At 44.1% G+C, this 21741-nt stretch overlaps 1 protein-coding gene and 1 pseudogene across 2 annotated transcripts; both read right to left on the bottom strand.

Moving 5' to 3' along the window:
• Nucleotides 1–8579: 8579 nt before the first annotated feature.
• Nucleotides 8580–12002, bottom strand: LOC147555256 (uncharacterized). The gene is made up of 4 exons (XM_086657594.1): nt 11103–12002; nt 9721–11009; nt 8943–9207; nt 8580–8648 (listed from the first exon to the last, which is right to left on the bottom strand). Exons 1-4 carry the CDS (start codon nt 12000–12002, stop codon nt 8580–8582), a joined length of 2523 nt encoding a protein of 840 aa, XP_086513720.1.
• Nucleotides 12003–17310: 5308 nt separating this feature from the next.
• On the bottom strand, nt 17311–18935 carry LOC147555255 (1-aminocyclopropane-1-carboxylate oxidase homolog 11 pseudogene; annotated as a pseudogene). Its single transcript, XR_015233513.1, has 3 exons — nt 18586–18935; nt 18009–18330; nt 17311–17708 (listed from the first exon to the last, which is right to left on the bottom strand). The product of XR_015233513.1 is annotated as a 1-aminocyclopropane-1-carboxylate oxidase homolog 11 pseudogene (transcript).
• Nucleotides 18936–21741: the final 2806 nt, after the last annotated feature.

The following is a 21741-nucleotide window of genomic DNA, read 5'->3' as shown; positions in this document are numbered from 1 at the left end:
GCGGTTCCCCGATATCAGATGCAATGCTTTGCCATCCCCAAAGGCATCAGCAAACGCATAGAGACCATCCAACGGTCATTCTGGTGGGGAAAAGAAAAAACCATTCACACCATCAACTGGAACGCAATCTGTAATCCTCGCAAATTTGGAGGGCTAGGCCTCAGAATGCCAACTCTTGACAATGAAGCGTTCCTATGCAAACTGGGATGGCGCCTTCTCAAATCTCCGCTGGCGCCTTGGGCTCAACTCCTCAAAGCTAAATACTTCCCAAAATCTGCACATCCCCTTCCCCCAAAACAGAATCATTCTTGGGTCTGGAAATCCTTGGCAGACCCCATCGGCAAACTATCGTCACTTATCTTCTGGGATGTCAACCAAGGTACCAACATCAATATTTGGCAGGATTTCTGGATTCCCCAACATGTGCCGCCTCTCCCAAACCACAATAACTGCCCGCTAATCACGGTGGACCAATTAATTGATAATCACACTTGGAAAACGGACCTTCTCCAGAGATACTTTGATGACGAAACATGCAATGCAATTCTTAGCATCAACCTCCACCCTACAGCAGAGGATGAACAGGTATGGACTCTTACTGACTCTGGTCAATTCACTATAAAATCTATGTATAGACACCTGAGATCGGGTACATGCACACCCGAAACAAAGGAATGGGCTTTCATTTGGAACATCAGGACGATTCCCAGAATCAAACTGTTCCTATGGAAATGCTGCACCAACAGTCTCCCGGTTAAAGACAAAATAGGATCTTTCATTGGCAACAACTTTGGCTGCACCTTCTGCAACGAAAGGGAAACAGCAACGCATGTACTTATTCGGTGCAACTTAGCCAGGGCAATCTGGTTCCACTATAACATTAGAACTGATGGTATTGAATCGGTGACTGAGTGGATCTTGAGTTGGTCCACGCTGGAAAACGAGACGATGGAGAAATTTGCAAAAATAATGTGGTTTCTCTGGAAAGCGAGATGCGAATCATGTTTCGGGAAGAAAGCAATCAAACCTATGCAACTTATTCAACAGATTCAAAGTTATGCCACAAAAATACCATTGCAACAGATTGCTAAAAGCAACGCAGTCAAGCCTCAATGGCTGCCACCGCCACCTCCTTTCCTCAAAATTAATGTTGACGCCTCTTTCAAGACTTTCTCAGTCCCAGCTGGTATCGGAATCATCATCCACGATGCTATCCTGACCGCGGTCATTTGGGCGGAGGAGCTTCGCCTGAACCACATTATTATCGAAAGCGACAACAAAAACTTGATTACAAAGATACAGGACGGCAGTAACACTATCAACTGGCAGTCAAAACACAATATAGAACAAATCAGGGATCGCAGACACCACTTCGCCAATATCAAATTCCAGTTTGGCCCAAGACAAACAAATGACAAAGCAGACGCTCTTGCAAAGTGGAGTAGGAAGCACAAAGTCAGCAAGATGTGGGGAGCTTTGGAGAACATGATTGATGATCTGAACTTGTAATTCTTTGGTCTGGTTTTTGTTTTTTCAACAAAAAAAAAAAAAAAAAAAACAATAGATCTTGACCAAAATATAATGTTTGAAATCGATTAAACCAAAAAAAAAAAAAAAAGATTTGTATGATACCTTTTCTTGTGGCCCAAGAAGGTAAAAATATGATTCAAAAAACCTATCCTTTCATGTGGGGGACACTTGTATCTTCTTGGCAAATTAAAAACTGGAAAGAAAAATAGATTGAGTCCTGACAATATCTTGTCATTCACATGTATTCAACTTCTAACAATTAATACTTTTTTTTTTTTTTAGCAAACAAAACACAAAGAAGTAGGAGGCAAGTGAGAGAGAATCCCGCAGACATGTTGACTAAAGTGGTGACGTGTAGCAAGTTTCATTTCTTGGATATCAGCGATCCTGCATTCTGCAAAGTTATCTGTCAGTATTAATGGGACATCTGCAGGGTTTTTTGAGTGTTCTAGAGGGGTTCGCCAAGGAGACCCTTTGTCACCTCTCTTGTTTTGCATTGCAGAGGATGTTTTATCTCGGGGTATCACTCAACTAGTTTATGATGGTAAATTGAATCTGATTTCTTCACCTAAAGGGTGTACAGCTCCGTCGCATATTTTTTATGCTGATGATTTTATGGTTTTTTGTCGAGGTACACGATATAATCTACAGGCCCTGACACTTTTGTTTGAGGAATATGCGGCGATCTCTGGTCAAGTGGTTAGTAAAGAATTTTTTTTTTTCCTTATTGGGTCTACAGCTAGACACAGAATCCCCATTGTCTCTTCTATTCTGGGTATACCACAAGGCACTTCTCCCTTCACTTATTTGGGCATCCCCATATTCAAAGGGAAACCTCGGAAAATTCATTTACAACCATTACTAGACAAAGTGAAACTCAAACTTAGTGCTTGGAAAGGTAAAACACTATCGATGATGGGACGGATCCAGTTAGTCGATTCCGTTATTTTAAGCATGTTGGTATATTCTTTATCGGTATATTCTTGGCCTCGCAGCATTATATCTCAGCTACAACTTTGGATCCGTAATTTTATTTGGAGCGGTGACATCTCAGAATCAAAGTCAATAACTGTTGCTTGGCATAAACTTTGTGCTCCGATTGAAGAAGGAGGTGTTGGTATTAGAAACATTTTTACGTTGAATGAAGGGGCTTTGCTTAGATTAGCATGGCGAATGGCATCCACTTCGGCTCATTGGGCCAAATGGATGAGAGCTCGATTTTGTCCATCTGGGCGATTTACTTCGTATAAATGTTCCTCAATTTGACCAGGATTGAAGAATAAAATTGGTATTATTTCTCTTCATTCAAGGTGGCTTATTGGTAATGGTACAGGAATCAATTTTTGGTGTGACCGATGGCTCGACTCCACCATAGTTGAAATGTTAAGAATCCCTGAATCACTTCATAGTCGCCTTAAAGCTACAGTTTCTTCTTTCATTACGTCCGGTAATTGGTCCATTCCGAATATGTTGGAGTTACATTTTCCAGACTTGGCGAGGCAAGTTGAGGATATTGTAATCCCTATAACACAACATGAAGACAAGTTAGTTTGGGACTTGTTACCTTCAGGTGAGTTAAGTTTTAAAGATGCTTATGAGTTTATGCGTCCTCGCCATTCAGCAGTAGAGTGGGGTAAGAAAATCTGGCGACAATATATACCCCCTCGACGATCGCTTTTGTAGACGGTGAGAAGTCTACGGGTCGGAAGTCAGAAGGTCGGTAGCTGAAACGTCTTCTGGAATTCCAAACGTTGAGTTCTTGATTGATGGGCACCAGCAACGTGTGAAAGAAACCTGCAAAAGAAGGTGAACAGACACAAACAAACCCGTGAAGGCTTGGGGGGACACCGGGATGGTGCCTGCCAAGGGCCCTCCGACGGTCAAGTCAGCAAAGTATTACAATGAATAATAAAGGAATAGCCGAGGGTATAACCGTTGATGCGTAATCGGAGAGTGGCTAGGCTCGTAGAATGACCGGAGTTCGAATCTACGGGAGTGAAATGATCGGAAGTATGAGAGTAGATGTTACCAGTAGCGTCAAACAAGAAGAAGGTTGTGATCTCCTAGAAGACGTCTGGAAGCGTCGAGCAGGAAGCGTCGAGTCGGAAGCGTCGAGTAGGAAGCGTCGAGCAGGAAGCGTCGAGCCGGAAGCGTCGAGCAGGAAGCATCGAACCGGAAGCGTCGAGCAGGAAGCATCGAGCAGGAAGCGTCGAGCAAGGATAAGCTTTTACACCCTTGAGGCGTCTAGTAGAGTCGAGGACCAGAACCAGGTGAACTTGTATGCAAACGTGTCGAGAATAATCGAAGAACAGAGGGCGAGTGGGGGAGAAGAAGTAGTATGGGTTGCTTTTCTCTGTATTCGATGTGTTTTTTCCCCCTCTCTGAAGTGAAAGAGCTCCTCTTTATATAGGCGTGAGGAATGATCCGTTGGGAGGAGTAAATGCTGACCGTTACGGAGTAAGTGCATGGCAAGATACCTGGGATATGGTGACGTGTACACTAGCTGTACATGCACAACGGTTGTGCATGTTCTCTGGCAACTACTCTGATTGTGCATGCGCATGGTCTCACATTTATGTGAGACGTTACCATGTTATGCATGTCATTGATGGGGGATAATTGTCTCTGAGGTTACGTTGACCAAGCTTGAGATCTATGTCATTATGGGCATATGTGACATGTCGAGGATCTCATCGTCAAATGATCTTTAACACGTGGTGCATGGAGATCTAGACGTGTCAAGCGCCAGACGTGTGGAGACTCAGGCGTGTGGAGTTCTGTGCACGTGGAGACTCTTTGCACGTGGTTGGGCTGGACACGAGTTTTAGGGTCTAGGCGACGAGGTCCCATTAAGAGACTTCTGGGCTGGGCCCGAGAGTGTTGCGCTGGGCTTGACGTCTTAATGGGCGCTTTTGGTGTCGAGGGCCCTGGTGTGGATTTTGGTCAACACAGTTTGTCCCCCACTCTCTAAGTAAATATTTTATTTTCTTAGAGAGTAGATGCGTATCCGAAGAGGTGGCCTCCTAAGTCGGATAGATCCCGTGTCAGTCGCATGGGCTCAGATAACAATATGGAACTGCTTTGTGCGGGTCAATCAGGAACTTTGCCCGGAGTTAGCGAAAGCGGTGTGGGTCCTCTGTGCGACGAACTGGGATTGAAGACTTCTCCATACTGTTGGGTAGTGTGGAGGGTATTTTTGCGCTGCCGGACAGCTTGGGCGCCACGCTGCCGGACAGCGTGGGGGGCGTCTCCACGCTGCCGGACAGCGTGGGGGGCGTCTCCACGCTGCCGGACAGCGTGGGGGACCTCTCCACGCTGCCGGACAGCGTGGGGGACCTCTCCACATTGTCTGGCAGCGTGGGGGACGTCTCCACGCTGCATGACCGCGTGGAGGATACGTCCACGCTTTTTGGCAGCGTGGAGGACTTCACTTCGTTGGTGGCACGGGGCCGAACCTCGTTGTCTCATGGCGCGGCGTCGTCCGCGCCGAGTGGCATCGTTCGCACCGAGTGGCATCTGAGCCGATCGCGTCCGGATGCATGGGAGATTGTTTTCTGCTATGGCGTAGAAATTGTAATTGTTAGAGCACGCAGGGTGTCTCCTCTGTTATTCCTTGGCGCAGAAAGTTCTTTGAATTTGGCGACTTGTAAAGTTGCGACATGTGGATGCCCATGAACCCGTTATTTCGTGTTTGTCTTTTCGCTTAATATGTTTGTTGATACTAAGACTTGTAGATCTTGACATGTATACTACTTTTCTTATACATGTGAACATGTAAACTTGTAGTACACGTAGGTGCACACGTGAACTTGGAGTACATGTAGGTGTACAAGTAGACTGGTAATGCGCGTACATGTACACGTAGGCTTGGAGTACACGTAGGTGTACGCGTAAACTTGGAGTACACGTAAGTGTACGCATATACTTGTAGTGCGCGTAGATGTACACGTAGACTTGAAGTACAGGTGGGTGTACGCGTAGACTTGGAGTACACGTAAGTGTATGCGTAGACTTTGTAATGCGCATAGAGGTGTACACGTACTCATAAGGAGGATGCGTGTATGATGCCTGGCGTATATCTGTTCATAAATGAGAAAAAATTATTCAACCTTTAAGTAGTATAGAAAATACCTCAAGTTAATGTGGTTCGTCTGTACGTGCTCTTGTTTTGTAAAGAGGGATGGTGTGTTTACTCCACGCGAGTACGGGAATGCTCCGTTCAAATGGCGGGATGCTAGTAAGTGTTGTTTGTATGATCAGTTTGTCTTCACATGTTTCACATGTTTGTATGATCAGTTCGTCTTCACATGTTTCACATGTTTGTATGATCAGTTCGTCTCGACATGTTCCACATGTTCGTCTCGACATGTTCCACATGTTCGTCTCGACATGTTCCACATGTTCGTCTCGACCTGTTTTGTTCCACGTGTTCGTCTCGACCTGTTTTGTTCCACGTGTTCGTCTCGACGTGTTTTGTTCCACGTATTTTGTTCCACGTGTTTTGCTCCACATGTTTTGCTCCACGTGTTTTGCTCCACGTGTTTTGTTGCACATGTTTTGCTCCACGTGTTTTGTTTCACATGTTTTGCTCCACGTGTTTTGTTCCACGTGTTTTGTTCCACGTGTTTTGCTCCACGTGTTTTGCTTCACGTGTTTTGTTTCACCTGTTTTGCTCCACGTGTTTTGGTTCACGTGTTTTGCTCCACGTGTTTTGCTCCACATGTTTTGCTCCACGTGTTTTGCTCCACATGTTTTGCTCCACGTGTTTTGCTCCACATGTTTTGTTGCACATGTTTTGCTCCACGTGTTTTGTTTCACGTGTTTTGTTCCACGTGTTTTGCTCCACGTGTTTTGCTTCACGTGTTTTGTTCCACGTGTTTTGCTCCACGTGTTTTGTTCCACGTGTTTTGCTCCACGTGTTTTGCTTCACGTGTTTTGCTCCACGTGTTTTGTTTCACCTGTTTTGCTCCACGTGTTTTGTTTCACGTGTTTTGTTCCACGTGTTTTACTCTGACATCTGCTCTGTGTAATGTAGAATTAGCAGACGGGAATTTGCACGAATTTTCTCGTAACGATCAGATAGTCAGGCTCCAGAATTTCTGGGAGGAGCCCGCATTGAGGAGGAGTTGGAGAAGGTTGGTTTTCGGAGGGACTGAGTCCGTAGGTCCTAGACGTGCACAGGGCACGTGTTCTGCTTTTTGCGTTCATCAGCTTGCTCCATGCGTCTGACTTTTACCTGTTTCCTCCGTGTGTGTAGATGTTTTCTTCAGCTGTTTCCTTTGTTTCTTACAGGTGGAAACATGGCTCCAAGACAGAGTTTGAAGGTACCATCAGCTAAGGAGGTGGCCTCCAAGAAGAAAATTCCAACGAAAAAGCCGAGGGTCGAAACGTCTCCCGAGCGTGCGCTCGTTCATCCCCCTACTTCTGGTATTGGGCCCTCTTCCTCGAGAGTTAATACGCATGAGGCAGACTCTGGAGCGATGTATGTGGATTTTTCCTCCTCGATGTCGGTGTTCGAAGATCCATCCTCCCTTCGACGTGTTTCTAGCTCCTTAACTTCTGAGAGTGATAAAGCTTATCTTAAGAAGATAGGTGTTCAGAAGGCGTTGGAGCAGACGGCGCTTAGTGGTTACCAGGTTTGTAGTTCAAAAAGTGTTAGAACAGACGTCTGTTACATCATCGGCTTCCCGACTTGTAGGTGTTAACGTCCATATTCTTTGTTGTAGGCGATGATGAGTGCGAACTACGCCCAGGAACATATTAGTTCTTTGAACGCGCAGATCGAAGCGGAGAGTAGTCGCCACGCAGAGTCGGAGAGATCCATGCAAGGGCGCTATGAGGAGTTAGAGGCCAAGTACTCCAAGCTGAAGATCTCGCATAAGAAGTGTGCGGGAGTGCTTAAAGAGATGACTTACAATACTGTGGCAGTAGCTCGAGGCGAGATGATGAAGCAGTACGTCGCAAACGAGCATACAGGATGGGACCTCGAAGGAGAGATTGAGCGTTATGAGGCCCTGAAGGATGTTGATTACAGCTTGGATTCTTGCTCTGACTAGAGATGTCTTTCGAGTCGTGGACTCTATTTCCTTCTTTGCTTGTCTGTTTTTGCTTCAGTACTAGTTTGATAAACTTCGTGAATGGGTGTGTTTTTGCCCCATTCTTTTTAAGTATTTCAACTCGAACTTGGTGAGACGTTGATTCTCACTTGTTATGTTATGAATGAAGTATTTTGTTTACGTTTATACTGTACACACAAGGTGTGAACGTTCTTTGTATGAGCAAACGGGTTGCCTTTTATGAGTCATATTGACTTATGTTTTATAGATGTGGAGCATGCCGAATCTGTGCAAGTATTTTGTGCATGTAAAAAGACAAGCAGAAGTAAGAGACTTAGATTTTAAGTGAATAATACCTCAGGAAATTCTTTATTGATACATGTGAAAATTTCGTGCGTTAGTACGAGTACAAGACAATCGGGTTGTCGTATGTAACCCTTTTATAGGAAGGGTAGCAATCGGGTTGCCGAGTACATGTAAAACAGATGAGCAATCGGGTTGCTAAGTACATGTAAAGAAAATGAGCAATCGGGTTGCCACTTTGTCGATGCTTGCGAATGTAGACAGACAAACGGATTGTCTTGTAGTTGAGTTTGTTGTACATTCACACCTGGTTTGTGTTGTCTTTTCATGCGTTTTATTGGTTCTTCATCTGTTGCTTCTTCATATGTCTTTACGTGCAATGTTGCTTCTTCACATGTCTGTATGTGCATTTTATTGCTTCTTCAATTGTTGCTTCTTCATTCGTCTGTTTTTTCCCACATCTCTTTGTCCTGTGAAAATACATCATGAGTGTGTTCCCCCCAGCCTAAGTGTAGTACTGAACTTTGTGCTGGACTTAGGCTGTGTTAACCTTCGGCAGAGGTGTCTTCGATTTCCTGTGGGGGAAGAAACAAGTGGTCAATGGCATAGCCATTGACCCTCCGACGCTCAAGTTAGTCAAGTACTAAAAGAGAAGCGAAAGATGGAATATTTGAGTTTAGAGTGCGAAAACTACTTCCCATTTCCTCTCGACGTGTTCTTGTGAGCGTGAAACGTATACTGATGTGAAGATGTTGTTACCTGCACAATTTCCGTTGAGGGGCTATAGTCGGTGGAAATCCCACCGACTCTCCGATGCCTAAGTCAGTACATGTACAAGTAGGAGAGAAAACAAAAAAGTAACAATAGAGTTTAGAAATGATACAGTTTGAGATGCACGGCATTCCAACTGTTGTTTATGTCACGTCCATCTTGTGCTTGAATTTTATACGCGCCTTGTCCTACCACTTTAGTGATCTGATACGGGCCTTCCCAAGTAGGTGCAAGTTTTCCAGCGCCGCTTTCTTTGGTGTTCTGGAACACCTTTCGAAGTACCCAATCTCCTACCTTAAACGTTCGAGCTCGTATGTTTCTGTTGTAATGACGTGCTACTTTCTGTTGGTAAGCTGCATTTCTAATGGCTGCCATATCACGAATTTCATCGAGCGTGTCGAGATTGTGATTGAGTTGTTGCCAGTTACTTTCTTCTTCTGTCCATTGGTAACGGGTAGAAGGAAGTCCTGCTTCTGCTGGTATGACGGCTTCTGAGCCATAAGCGAGTGAGAAAGGAGTTTCTCCTGTCGGAGTTCGAACAGTGGTTCTGTACGCCCATAAGACTCCTGGTAGTTCATCTGCCCAGGCGCCTTTGGCTTTCTTCAATCGTTTCTTTATTGTGTTCATGATTGTTTTGTTGGAAGATTCAGCTTGTCCATTTGCTTGGGGGTATCTCGGAGTTGAGAAGTTTAGTTTGATCCCCCATTATTTGCAAAAATCTTGAAAGTCGAAACTAATGAATTGCGAACCGTTGTCGGTCACAATTTCTTTTGGAACGCCAAACCTGCAAATGACATTCTTCCAAATAAAACTTTTTACCTCTCTATCACGGACTTGGTGGAATGCTTCTGCTTCAATCCATTTGATGAAGTAGTCCGTCACAGCTAACATGTACACCCGTTGTCCAGGTGCTGTAGGAAGTTTTCCTACTATGTCCATCCCCCATTTCATGAATGGCCAAGGAGATAGTATTGAGTTGAGACGTTCTGGGGGGAGATGAGATGTGGGTGCGAAGCGCTGACAACTATCACACTTTTTTACGAAATCAATACAATCTGACCTCATAGTTGGCCAATAGTACCCGGCAGTGAGTACTCTAGTTGTTAGACTGCGTCCTCCGGAATGATTCCCACATTCTCCTGCATGTAATTCAGTGAGGACGTACCTGGCTTCTTGTGGGGTGATACACTTGAGATAAGGTCCAGAGTATGACCTCTTGAGTAGTTGCCCATCTAGGATGGTGTATCGGGCAGCTTTAGCACGAATCTTTCTCGCTTCTCCCTTGTCTTCTGGTAACTCGTCATTTTCCAAGTATCGAATCAAGGGATTCATCCAGCTATCGATTTGATCCGTAGCGGCTACCTCTGAAGTAGGATTTTTCCATACTGCTGGCCACTCAAGCAAAACTAGAGGAATATTTTGAGTTACCTTTGTTTGAATTGAAGAACCGAGGTTAGCGAGCGCATTAGCGTGTCCATTCTCTAGACGAGGTATCTGTGTTATGTTCATTTCTTTGAAGGAAGTTTGTAACTCTTTTACGTGAGCAAGGTATGCAGTCATTTTGGCGTCACGTGCTTGATAAATTCCCTGTAATTGGCTGACAATGAGTTGGGAGTCTGACTTAACATCTACTCTCTGGATTCCCATTTCTTTTGCAAGTGTAAGTCCAGCTATAAGTGCCTCGAACTCAGCTTCATTGTTTGTTGCTTTGAACGCACAACGGATAGCTCGTTGTATTAGATCTCCTTCGGGAGAAGTCAGAGCTATCCCCAACCCTACACCGTTCATGTTGCTTGAACCATCTACTGATAGGTTCCACTTCTGCTCGCTTTTGTCGGTTAAGCACAACAATTCTTTTTCTGCATGCACCGATATGTTAGGTGAAAAATCAACAATGAAATCAGCTAGTACCTGTGACTTGATGGCGTTCCTTGGTTGGTATGAGATGTCGTACTCACTCAACTCTACTGCCCATTTGGTAAGGCGTCCAGAGAGTTCTGGTTTATGGAGAATGTTCTTTAGCGGGAATTCTGTAACCACTACCATAGAGTGACATTGGAAGTAAGGTCTGAGTTTACGAGCAGCGTGGACCAGTGCAAGTGCAAGCTTCTCCAACTGGCTATAATGCGTCTTTGCGTCTAGAAGTGACTTGCTCACATAGTAAACTGGAAGTTGTTTTTTATCTTCCTCTCGTACTAGCACGGCGCTTACTGCCGTTTCTGCAACAGCCAAGTAAACATAAAGTTTCTCACCTTCTTTGGGTTTTGAGAATAGGGGTGGAGAGGTCAGGTACGCTTTGAGTTGTTGAAGTGCGTCTTCGCATGCTGGCGTCCACTCAAAGTTTTTTGACTTGCGTAGGGTGGCGAAGAAAAGGTAGCACTTTTCAGAAGATTTTGATATGAAGCGACTAAGTGCGGCGACTCTCCCTGCTAAATTCTGTACGTCTTTTATGCAAGTGGGAGATGGAATGTTCATGACTGCTTGTATCTGTTCTGGATTGGCTTCGATTCCTCTTTGTGTCACCATGTAACCTAAGAATTTTCCAGAGGAAACACCAAATGAACATTTAGCAGGGTTTAGTTTCATGTTATACCTTTTAAGGACGTCGAAGGCCTGGCGGAGATGATCCAAATGTTGTTCAGCCTCCAAAGACTTGACTAACATGTCGTCAATATATACTTCCATGGTATCACCTAGCATTTCGGCAAACATTCTGTTGACGAGTCTTTGATAAGTGGCTCCTGCATTCTTTAACCCAAAGGGCATCACCTTATAACAGAAGATACCTCGTTCCGTCACAAAAGCCGTCTTCTCTTGATCTTCAGGGTGCATCAAGATTTGGTTGTATCCGGAGAAGGCGTCCATAAAACTCAAAAGTTCATGGCCAGAGGTAGCGTCGACCAGCATGTCAATATGTGGCAATGGAAAAGAATCTTTCGGACATGCTTTGTTGAGGTCGGTGAAATCGATGCAGACTCTCCACTTACCATTCTTCTTTCTTACCACTACTACATTAGCGAGCCAGTCAGGATAGTTGACTTCGCGTACTGATCCGATATCGATCAATTTCTGAACTTCTTCATTGATAACTCTATTTCTCTCTGGAGCAAACTTCCTCCTTTTTTGCTTGACAGGAGAAAAACTTGGGTCGACCTGCAATTTGTGAACTATGATTTGAGGATCAATACCTGTCATGTCAGCGTGTGACCATGCGAAGCAGTCATGGTGAAGCGTGAGGAATTCTACTAGCTTTTCTCTGAGCGTAGGATTTAGTCTTGAACCGATCTGTATTTTATGATCCGGCAGCTCTGGGTGAATCTGTACTTCATCCAACTCCTCCATAGTTGGCTTGTCTAGGTCACTATGGAGTAGTTGTTCTGTCTGTAATTGCTATAAAGGAGCTTTGGGCGTCTTCAAGGTGTTTTTGTAGCAGTTTCGAGACGTGCTCTGTTCGCCTTTGACTTCACGCACCCCCCACGGAGTAGGGAACCTTATAACTTGGTGGAAGGTTGATGGGACTGCTCTCATGTTGTGGATCCAAGGACGTCCAAGTATGATGTTGTAGGCAGAGGGACTGTCGAGTACTACGAAGGTTGTACTCATGTTGATTCCACCTGCAAAAACAGGTAAAGAAATTTCGCCGAGCGTGTACTTTTGCTCGCCGCTGAAATCGATGAGAATGGTGGGTCGGCGACATATACTCGTTTCTTCCAATCCCATTCCTCGCAATGCATGTAAAAACAACACGTTAGTAGATGAACCATTATCGACAAGTATTCTTTTAACAAGAACATAGTAAGTGAGATAACGAGAGCGTCATGATGAGGGTTGACGAGCCCTGATGCTTCATTGTCTGGGAAGCTGAGAACTTGGTCTGTGAAGACAGGTGAAGACGTTTTAGATGAGTGAGCGTCTGGGTTGACCGCTACACGTGCACTTCTTTTGGCGGCTGAATGACTGACTCCGCTTACTTCTGATCCTCCTGTGATAACCAAACATGTTTTTGTTGGAGTTGGTTCCTCTGGTTCCTTTGGATGAACATCTCTTTGGGCTATAGTATGTTTCCCTTTATCTGTTAATAGGTCAGTGAGGTGACCTCTCTTCAAGAGTTCAGCTACTTCTAGTCGAAGGGCTATGCAATCAGTGGTCATGTGCCCGTGGTCAGCGTGGAACTCACACCACTTGGTATTGTCTCTCTTATCACTAGGAGTTTTTGTCTTGGCGGGCCATCTTACTACATTGCCCATTCCTTTCATTACAGCGACTACTTCGACAGGTTCAATGTTGAGATTGTATTCTGGAATTTTGGAGCGAACAGGCGCTTGATTCTTATCACTTGGACGTCCAGAGGGGGTGTTGGATGGTTTCCTGTTCTCTCGGGACAAGGGTCCTCTGGATGTTGGATATGGTTCTGCATGTCGACGATCGGTCCTTCTGTCGGACTGTCTAGAGCGTCGATCACTGCTTCTTCCTTCATACGAGTATGACCTGTTTCGGTGAGCTTCGTCTTCTTCCCAACGAATTTCTACCCACGCCCTTGCTAACACGTCTTTCATTGTAGTGCAGTTGAACTTTGTGAGTTCTTTGTAAAGCTCTCCATCTGGTAGAAGACCTTTTCTGAAGGCGTCTACAACAGTTTCTTGGTTACAATAAGGGATAGATACTTTCTCCCTGTTAAATCTTCCCACGTAGTCACGTAGTGGTTCTCCTCTTCTTTGGTGGACTCGGTACAAGTCACCAGAAAGTTTTTCCAACTTTTTGCTGCTGGCGAATTGTTCGACAAAGGTGTCCGTCAACTGGGCAAATGATGCAATCGAGTTATTTGGGAGGTTTGTGTACCACTGTAATGCTGGTCCGATGAGACTAGACCCAAAACTTTTGCACATGCATGCCTCACGCAGGTCTCTTAGAATAGCTGCTGTGAACTCCTCTGCTTGTAAGAGGCAATGTGGTCATCTGGGTCAGACGTACCATCATACATCTTCATGTTTGGGAAAGAAAACTTCTTTGGCATCTCCACCAACGCGATAGCATCGACAAAGGGCGAGTCAGCGTAACTGTGAGGAAGACTCTTTTTGAAAGGAGTGGGCATTCCTGGAATACGTGTAATCAATGCTTCCATCTCTGCCAATTTCTTTGCCATTGCCTGTTCTAGAGGAGTACCTGTAAACGCAAACGGAAGCGAATCAGAAGATACATTAGCTTGAGTTGATCCGTTTGTCATAGGATACATAGTAGGTAAAGTATATGGGAGAGAAGAGTAAAAGGGTGTAGTAGTTGGAAGAGTTTGATGCGTGTGCTGGGTGACACGCAATGGTGTGACAGGAGTAGCGGTAGGGACTGGAGTCGATCCTCCAGCCGTTACAGGAACTTCTTGACTCGAGGGGCCTGCTCCTTCTGTACTTGCAGGAACTGGTCTGGCATTTCTCGAGGTATGAATTCTGGAACCTCCTGGAGTCATCATAGAAAGTTCGGTAATCTTTTCCTGGAATAATTGGTTCTCTGCTCTAACCAACAGGTTCTCTTCTTCCAACGCTTTGAAGCGTTCAGAGTTCTCTCGTACTTGAGCGGTAAGTGCAGCAAGTTGAGCAGAAACGTCAAGAGGAGCAGATGTCATGTTCTCTTCCATTTGGCTGATTGTCTTCGTTGTTAGTTGCTGAGGTGCCCCACGGTGGGCGCCAAACTGTAGACGGTGAGAAGTCTACGGGTCGGAAGTCAGAAGGTCGGTAGCTGAAACGTCTTCTGGAATTCCAAACGTCGAGTTCTTGATTGATGGGCACCAGCAACGTGTGAAAGAAACCTGCAAAAGAAGGTGAACAGACACAAACAAACCCGTGAAGGCTTGGGGGGACACCGGGATGGTGCCTGCCAAGGGCCCTCCGACGGTCAAGTCAGCAAAGTATTACAATGAATAATAAAGGAATAGCCGAGGGTATAACCGTTGATGCGTAATCGGAGAGTGGCTAGGCTCGTAGAATGACCGGAGTTCGAATCTACGGGAGTGAAATGATCGGAAGTATGAGAGTAGATGTTACCAGTAGCGTCAAACAAGAAGAAGGTTGTGATCTCCTCGAAGACGTCTGGAAGCGTCGAGCAGGAAGCGTCGAGTCGGAAGCGTCGAGTAGGAAGCGTCGAGCAGGAAGCGTCGAGCCGGAAGCGTCGAGCAGGAAGCATCGAGCCGGAAGCGTCGAGCAGGAAGCGTCGAGCAGGAAGCGTCGAGCAAGGATAAGCTTTTACACCCTTGAGGCGTCTAGTAGAGTCGAGGACCAGAACCAGGTGAACTTGTATGCAAACGTGTCGAGAATAATCGAAGAACAGAGGGCGAGTGGGGGAGAAGAAGTAGTATGGGTTGCTTTTCTCTGTATTCGATGTGTTTTTTCCCCCTCTCTGAAGTGAAAGAGCTCCTCTTTATATAGGCGTGAGGAATGATCCGTTGGGAGGAGTAAATGCTGACCGTTACGGAGTAAGTGCATGGCAAGATACCTGGGATATGGTGACGTGTACACTAGCTGTACATGCACAACGGTTGTGCATGTTCTCTGGCAACTACTCTGATTGTGCATGCGCATGGTCTCACATTTATGTGAGACGTTACCATGTTATGCATGTCATTGATGGGGGATAATTGTCTCTGAGGTTACGTTGACCAAGCTTGAGATCTATGTCATTATGGGCATATGTGACATGTCGAGGATCTCATCGTCAAATGATCTTTAACACGTGGTGCATGGAGATCTAGACGTGTCAAGCGCCAGACGTGTGGAGACTCAGGCGTGTGGAGTTCTGTGCACGTGGAGACTCTTTGCACGTGGTTGGGCTGGACACGAGTTTTAGGGTCTAGGCGACGAGGTCCCATTAAGAGACTTCTGGGCTGGGCCCGAGAGTGTTGCGCTGGGTTTGACGTCTTAATGGGCGCTTTTGGTGTCGAGGGCCCTGGTGTGGATTTTGGTCAACACAGCTTTTAGTATGGAGAGTTATGCATAATCGCCTTCCGACTGAAGACATTCTTATGAAAATGGGTTGCTCTTTAGCATCTCGATGTTCCCTCTGTGGTCAGATGAGAGAGAGTATATCTCATTTATTTTATGGATGTACATTTGCATCAAAGCTTTGGGCTTGGGTCGGTTCTGTATTTGGTCGTAATATCAAACACTCAACTGGCTCAGAATTAATTGAGGGAGTCTTTACAGCTGGCTTCTCAGAGCAGGTTGAAGGCCTATATTTATCAACAGTAATCTCGGCTTTCTGGACTATTTGGGAGACCAGAAACTCTTGCATCTTTGATAATACCATTCCGGATATCTCCAAAGCGATCTCGGTCATTCGTCGTCTTACTTTTGAGTCTGGGCGACTGGTTAGCGGTTCCATGCAAAATTCAATGAGATAAATTACTATTCTTCGTTATTTTAAAGTGACAGGTCGCCCAAGAAAAGCACCTCAAATTATTCAAGTTGATTGGCACATGCCTCTAGCCAGCTGGGTAAAAGTCAACACAGATGGTTCATCGAGAGGTAATCCAGGGGTTTCTGGTTGTGGTGGGATATTTAGAAATAACAGAGGTTTTGTATTAGGTTGTTTTGCAATACCTTTGGGTATTCAAAACTCCGTCTACTCAGAGTTGATGGCTGTAGTACATGCTGTAAATATGGCGTGGACCAGAAGTTGAAAGAAGATTTGGCTGGAATGTGATTCTATGTTAATTCTGCAGGCACTTAATAACACCTCCATAGTTCCTTGGTGTCTGCAGAACCATTGGAGAAACACTTTAGATCGGATTAGAGAGATGGAGTTTCGAGTCTCACATATTTACAGAGAAGGAAATGCTGCTGCTGACCGGCTAGCAAATGAAGGTTGCTCATTGGCAACTGCTAATTGGTGGAGTGTTGCGCCTAATTTTATTCTGCCCTATGTCCACAAAGATGTAAATGGTATTTCTTCGTGTAGGTTTAGATGACTTTGATTCTTAGGTACGTTATGAGATCTCTCGTTATCAGGGTCAGGCTTTAAGTCCCCCCCTCTATTTGTAATTTTTTTTCATTTATTAATAATATCAGGTGATGATATCTAATGATAGATGCTTCATGAGGTGCCAACCTAGTTGGGATGTCATGTAAAGCATAGTAAAGATATCACTCCTTTCAATTTAAAAAAAAAAATCATAATCATGATTAATCCCCATTACGTATTTTTTCTGAAAGCGAGATAGATGAATGGGACTTCGTATAGAGTTTTCTACTTTTATATTAGAAATCTTAGAGTCTGTAAAAATAGAAACAAATCATATTTGAATGTGCTCTAATCACACATGCTAGAAGGACCCATATATAAAAGGCTCATATTGTTTTTGTGGATAATGAAAGGAGTTATGTGTCCCAATATGTACCTTTGATTCAAGAGAGTTTGGTTAGATGCAAACCTTCTAGAAGACTTATCTAAAATACCCTTAGTTTCCAAGTATTTAGTCCCATAACTATAGAATATTATATTTACATTTTGGGCATAAAATTGAAGAGGTCATTATGGATATGTCCTCTTTGGCATGTTAAGTAGGCTAAAATTCATAATGGGGAGAAAACTAAAAAAATTAGACGTAAAGTCCAAAAAAAAACTAGTCTAAAGAGCGGAAACATATCTCCATGTCAGGTGGTACAATCCTTAACCAAAAAAAATGTCAGGTGGTACAAGTGAGGAAGGAAAGAAGGCGATAACATGCCCTCTATCTTCATTTCATAAAACACAAATAGAAAAATCACATATAATTGTTACATTCGATCACATTTCCACTCGCCTACAAATTCACAATTTTAAGTAATTTAGGCTAGGGGTCCCATCCAGTCCTTTAGAACCGTAATACTCAAAATATTCTTTAAGCAACACATCTCTATATACAGGGGGATTATCTTCTGATAATAGTTCTTTGATTGGACCATAAACGTTTCCGGATGTAACTCCTGGAGATTGAAAGAAACACGCCATTGATACTCTTGGTCCAACTCGATTTGCCAATACTCGGTGTTGGACACTTTTAAGCTTGTCATTGCTGATGAGCTGCATAAAAAAAACGCAATTTTATATGAATTAGTACTCTTGTTGTAGGGAGTTGTTCAATAGAAACCCATGTACATTGGGCTTCTCGGCTAGGCTCAGCTTGGGGATGGGGATGGGGTTGGGCTTCAAAATTAAGGACAATTTAGGTACTTGTTGAGACTTCAGTAGTCTCGGGTTGGATACTTGGGCCGACACACCCACAATCCTCTCATGTGAGAGGGTTTTATGTACAGACAAATATAGAACCGCCCATTAAAGTATACTGCTCCAGTTAAGAATATGAACCACAATTGTTTATACCTGAAGAAGATCGGCAATGTTCACTATTAGAGCTCCAGGTATAGGTTTGATGTTAACCCATCGGTCTTGATGAAGAAATTGAAGACCCCCGATATCGTCTTGAAGAAGAACAGTGAAAATGCTTGGATCTGAATGCTTACTTATACCCATTGTTAGTTCTGGTTCAGGGCATGCTGGATAATAGTTACAGGAAATTGTCATACACTCAATACAGTTCATGTTCTTAAGGTGCTCTGTTTTCAGCCCAATGGCCTCTGACAATAACCCAATCAGAGTATCTCCTAAATTCACCACCCTCCTTGAATAATCCAATATTATATCTCTATTACAAAACAAAAAATAAAAATAAAAAAACAATATTAGAAAAGATTTCATAAAAGTAATCTCTTAAGTTTTAGCAGTTATCAATATTAGTCTCGTTTTGTATACCCAAGCCCAAGCTCAAGCCCAATGGGTATTGAATTTTTTATCTGGTGAAGGCTATACGGGCCTACCCATAGACCTATACCCAAGCTCAGCGAGCTCTAATAAGCGATGTGGGACTATTACAAATCTATTTATCGATCTATATATATACCTGCAGATTTCTGGTAGTTCTTGAGGATCAACAGGTTCAGGAGCTAAAACTTGACAAGCAAAAGTATCTCTCCAACTTGCATATCTTGTTTTATAAAGATGTCCTCGAACGATTTTGTTGTCTTTCTGTTGTTTGACAACATTACCATTCGAAGTAGAAGACCTATCTTTAACAGGGGTAATATCGATGTCGATTGAAGAAACAATGGATAAATCTTCGAACAAAATATAATCGACTTCGAGTTGTTCGAAGAAGATAAGCAGCTTCTGTGACCACCTCTTGTAGTTAGTTCCATCAAGAGGGATCATCTTTGATATATCAGGTAGGGTTTTGAGATTAACAGCAGCCATTGATCAGAAAATCACTTTCAAATTGTAGGAAATATTGAGTAGATCAATGGAACTGTCGGGTAGAAAAGAACTTATTTACTGTGTCGTGGTATGGAGGCCACTGCCTTGAAAGTGATTTCGGAGTAACCGGGGTGCTAATTACTTGATTCCGATCACTCCCCAAGGATTGACCACAGCTTACTTCCTCTGTCTGCACTAACAGAGACAGTAATGGAGATAACAGAACTCGAAACTTGAACAATCAGAAAGAGGAACATAGCCGATAATGAGTTCTTTTTCTCTTTTGATTTCGGCTGGTATATATAGCCTCTGAGAAAACCCTAACCGCCTAGGAAACGTGGTAGAGAAGTTAAGGGAGTGGGAGATAAACTCGGAAACTGATTAACCCTACGAAATCAGTTAGAGATATACTCAAGTACTGATTAGGTTAATCCCGCCGACTTAGTCAAAATCCGAGTTTGAGTAAAACTACTCTTCGTGGCAAAAGAGTCTTTTCACTATAAGCTCCCGAGCTCCCGAGCACCCGAGCACACGGGCACACGAGCTCACGGGCACACGGGCCCCCGGGCTCACGGGCCACGGCCCAAAGGCCCATAAGCCCAAATAGCCTAAATAGCCCAAATAGCCTAAATAGCCAAAGAGTCCAAATTGGTTAAAAGCCCAAATGCCTCACATGTGTGCGCGCGCGTGTGGGAGCCTTCTCTACACCACCATGTGCTTTACAATGAGTTGTCAAGCAACTTATTATAAGACACCTTTAGTTTCACTAGTTGAGAGATGTGGGACATTAATTGTCTAGAGAAAGAAAGCTTTGAATGTCATCTTCCTTCTAGAGGTGGAGCCCACCCATGTGCTAACTAGAAGACAAATAGTCTTGACTAGTAGTGAGTGGGTGAGGCTCACTCTCAATTAATTATTAGATGGTAATGGGCCCAACCATGAAATCACCCAAATGGGCCCAACCATTGTGTAAACCCAACAATCCCCCACAAGATGCTATCAAAGACTTCTGACTGCTAAGCTGGAAGTGGGACATGTACTTAGGTGTTCAATATCTTTCGATTTGAATTGACACATAGTGGAGTGAGGCAACAACCAAAAATAAAGCAACCAAGTGAAATTACTCTTGAACTTGGAGATTTCTGGCTGAGACCCCCACAACACATACGATACCCGGTGAGTTCTGCTTTCTCCGCGATTCGTTCATGTTCATTAAGTAGGCCCTGAACATACCTTGGGACTGGTGAGGTTTTAAGAAGACTGCTGTCTGTCTTTCATAGAGGGCGGCCTTACACCCTCGGGCTCACGTAGGTGATCTCGGTGAGTCTACCTCATCGTAGGCTCTGACCCCTTACTCGGGTCTGAAATCATTAAGAACTTTGGGAAGTTCATCCTCATCATCATCAGCAGCTAAACACCATATAGTCCGTCTCAAAAGGACCACCATTACGGTAATGAATATATTAGCTATCGGTGTATTCATCAAGTCCGTCTCATTAGAACCACCACAAAGGGCTATGAATACATTAAGAGCCTTAGGCTCATCCTTAGGTCAAACTCTGACCCCTCAATGGAGCTCTGCTAGTTTTATTCTAGCTGACTCCGCTCCACGTCACAAGAATGGAAAATCAGCACAGAGGCTTCAACCCCATTCCCTTAGACGTCTCGAGAACTAGTCTCCTCGTTAAGCCTTTAGTAAGTGGGTCTGCCAGATTCTGTTCTGACCTCACATAATCCAAGGCTATTACACCATTTTTCAGCATATGCTTAACTGCAACATGCCTTATCCTGATGTGTCTCTTCTTGCCATTAAACACATCGTTCTTTGCAACTGCAATGGCAGCCTGTGAGTCACAATGAAGGGAAATTGGTGTAGTTTCCCTTCCCCATTGTGGTATGTCTCCCAAGAGACTCCTCAACCACTCTGCTTCCTGACTTGCCAGTTCAAGAGCGATAAACTCAGACTCCATAGTGGAACGTGCTATGCATGTCTGTTTGGAAGACTTCCATGATACAGCACCTCCACCTAACACAAAAACATAACCACTGGTTGAACTGACTTCGTCATTGTCAGTGACCTAGTTAGCATCACAGTAGCCTTCCAACACTGCTGGGAACTTTCCATAATGCAGGCCTAGATCAATTGTGCCTCTTAAATACTTAAGCAGGCGATGAAGTGCTCTCCAGTGTTCCTCACTAGGGTTATGTGTGTATCTACTGAGTCTATTTACTGCGAACGCAATGTCAGGTCTGGTGTGATTCATCAGAAACATCACACTTCCTATGATCTTAGCATACTCAGATTGTGAGACACCTGGTCCTCCATTCTTCATGACCAGAGTTGTGCTAGGGTCATAGGGGGTTCTCACAGGATTCACATCATAGGAGTTGAACTTTCTCAATATCTGTTCAACATAATGAGGTTGACTTAGAGAGATGCCATCTCGGGTTCTCTTGATTTTGACCCCTAGTATGACATCTGCCTCTCCTAAGTCCTTCATCTCAAACTTAGATGACAGAAAGGTTTTTACCTCAATCACATCATCTTCATTGGCACCAAAGATGAGCATGTCATCAACATACAGACATATGATGACATATCCAGACTTACACTGTTTAGAATATACACATGAGTCTGAGTTATTCACAGTGAAGTCATTGCTCAACATGGTATCATCGAATTTCTCATACCATTTCTTGGGTGCCTGTTTTAGACCATAGAGTGACTTCTTCAGTCTACATACCTTGCTCTCCTGACCAGGGATTACGAATCCCTCTGGTTGAGACATATAAATCTCCTCATCTA

Source organism: Eschscholzia californica, unplaced genomic scaffold (assembly GCF_041429995.1).
Source record: "Eschscholzia californica isolate CP2 unplaced genomic scaffold, dmEscCali1.0.p SCAF_2, whole genome shotgun sequence".
Taxonomy (NCBI): Eukaryota; Viridiplantae; Streptophyta; class Magnoliopsida; order Ranunculales; family Papaveraceae; genus Eschscholzia; species Eschscholzia californica.
The sequence above is the reverse complement of the archived record's forward strand: the minus strand, read 5'-3'. Positions and strand labels throughout refer to the sequence as shown.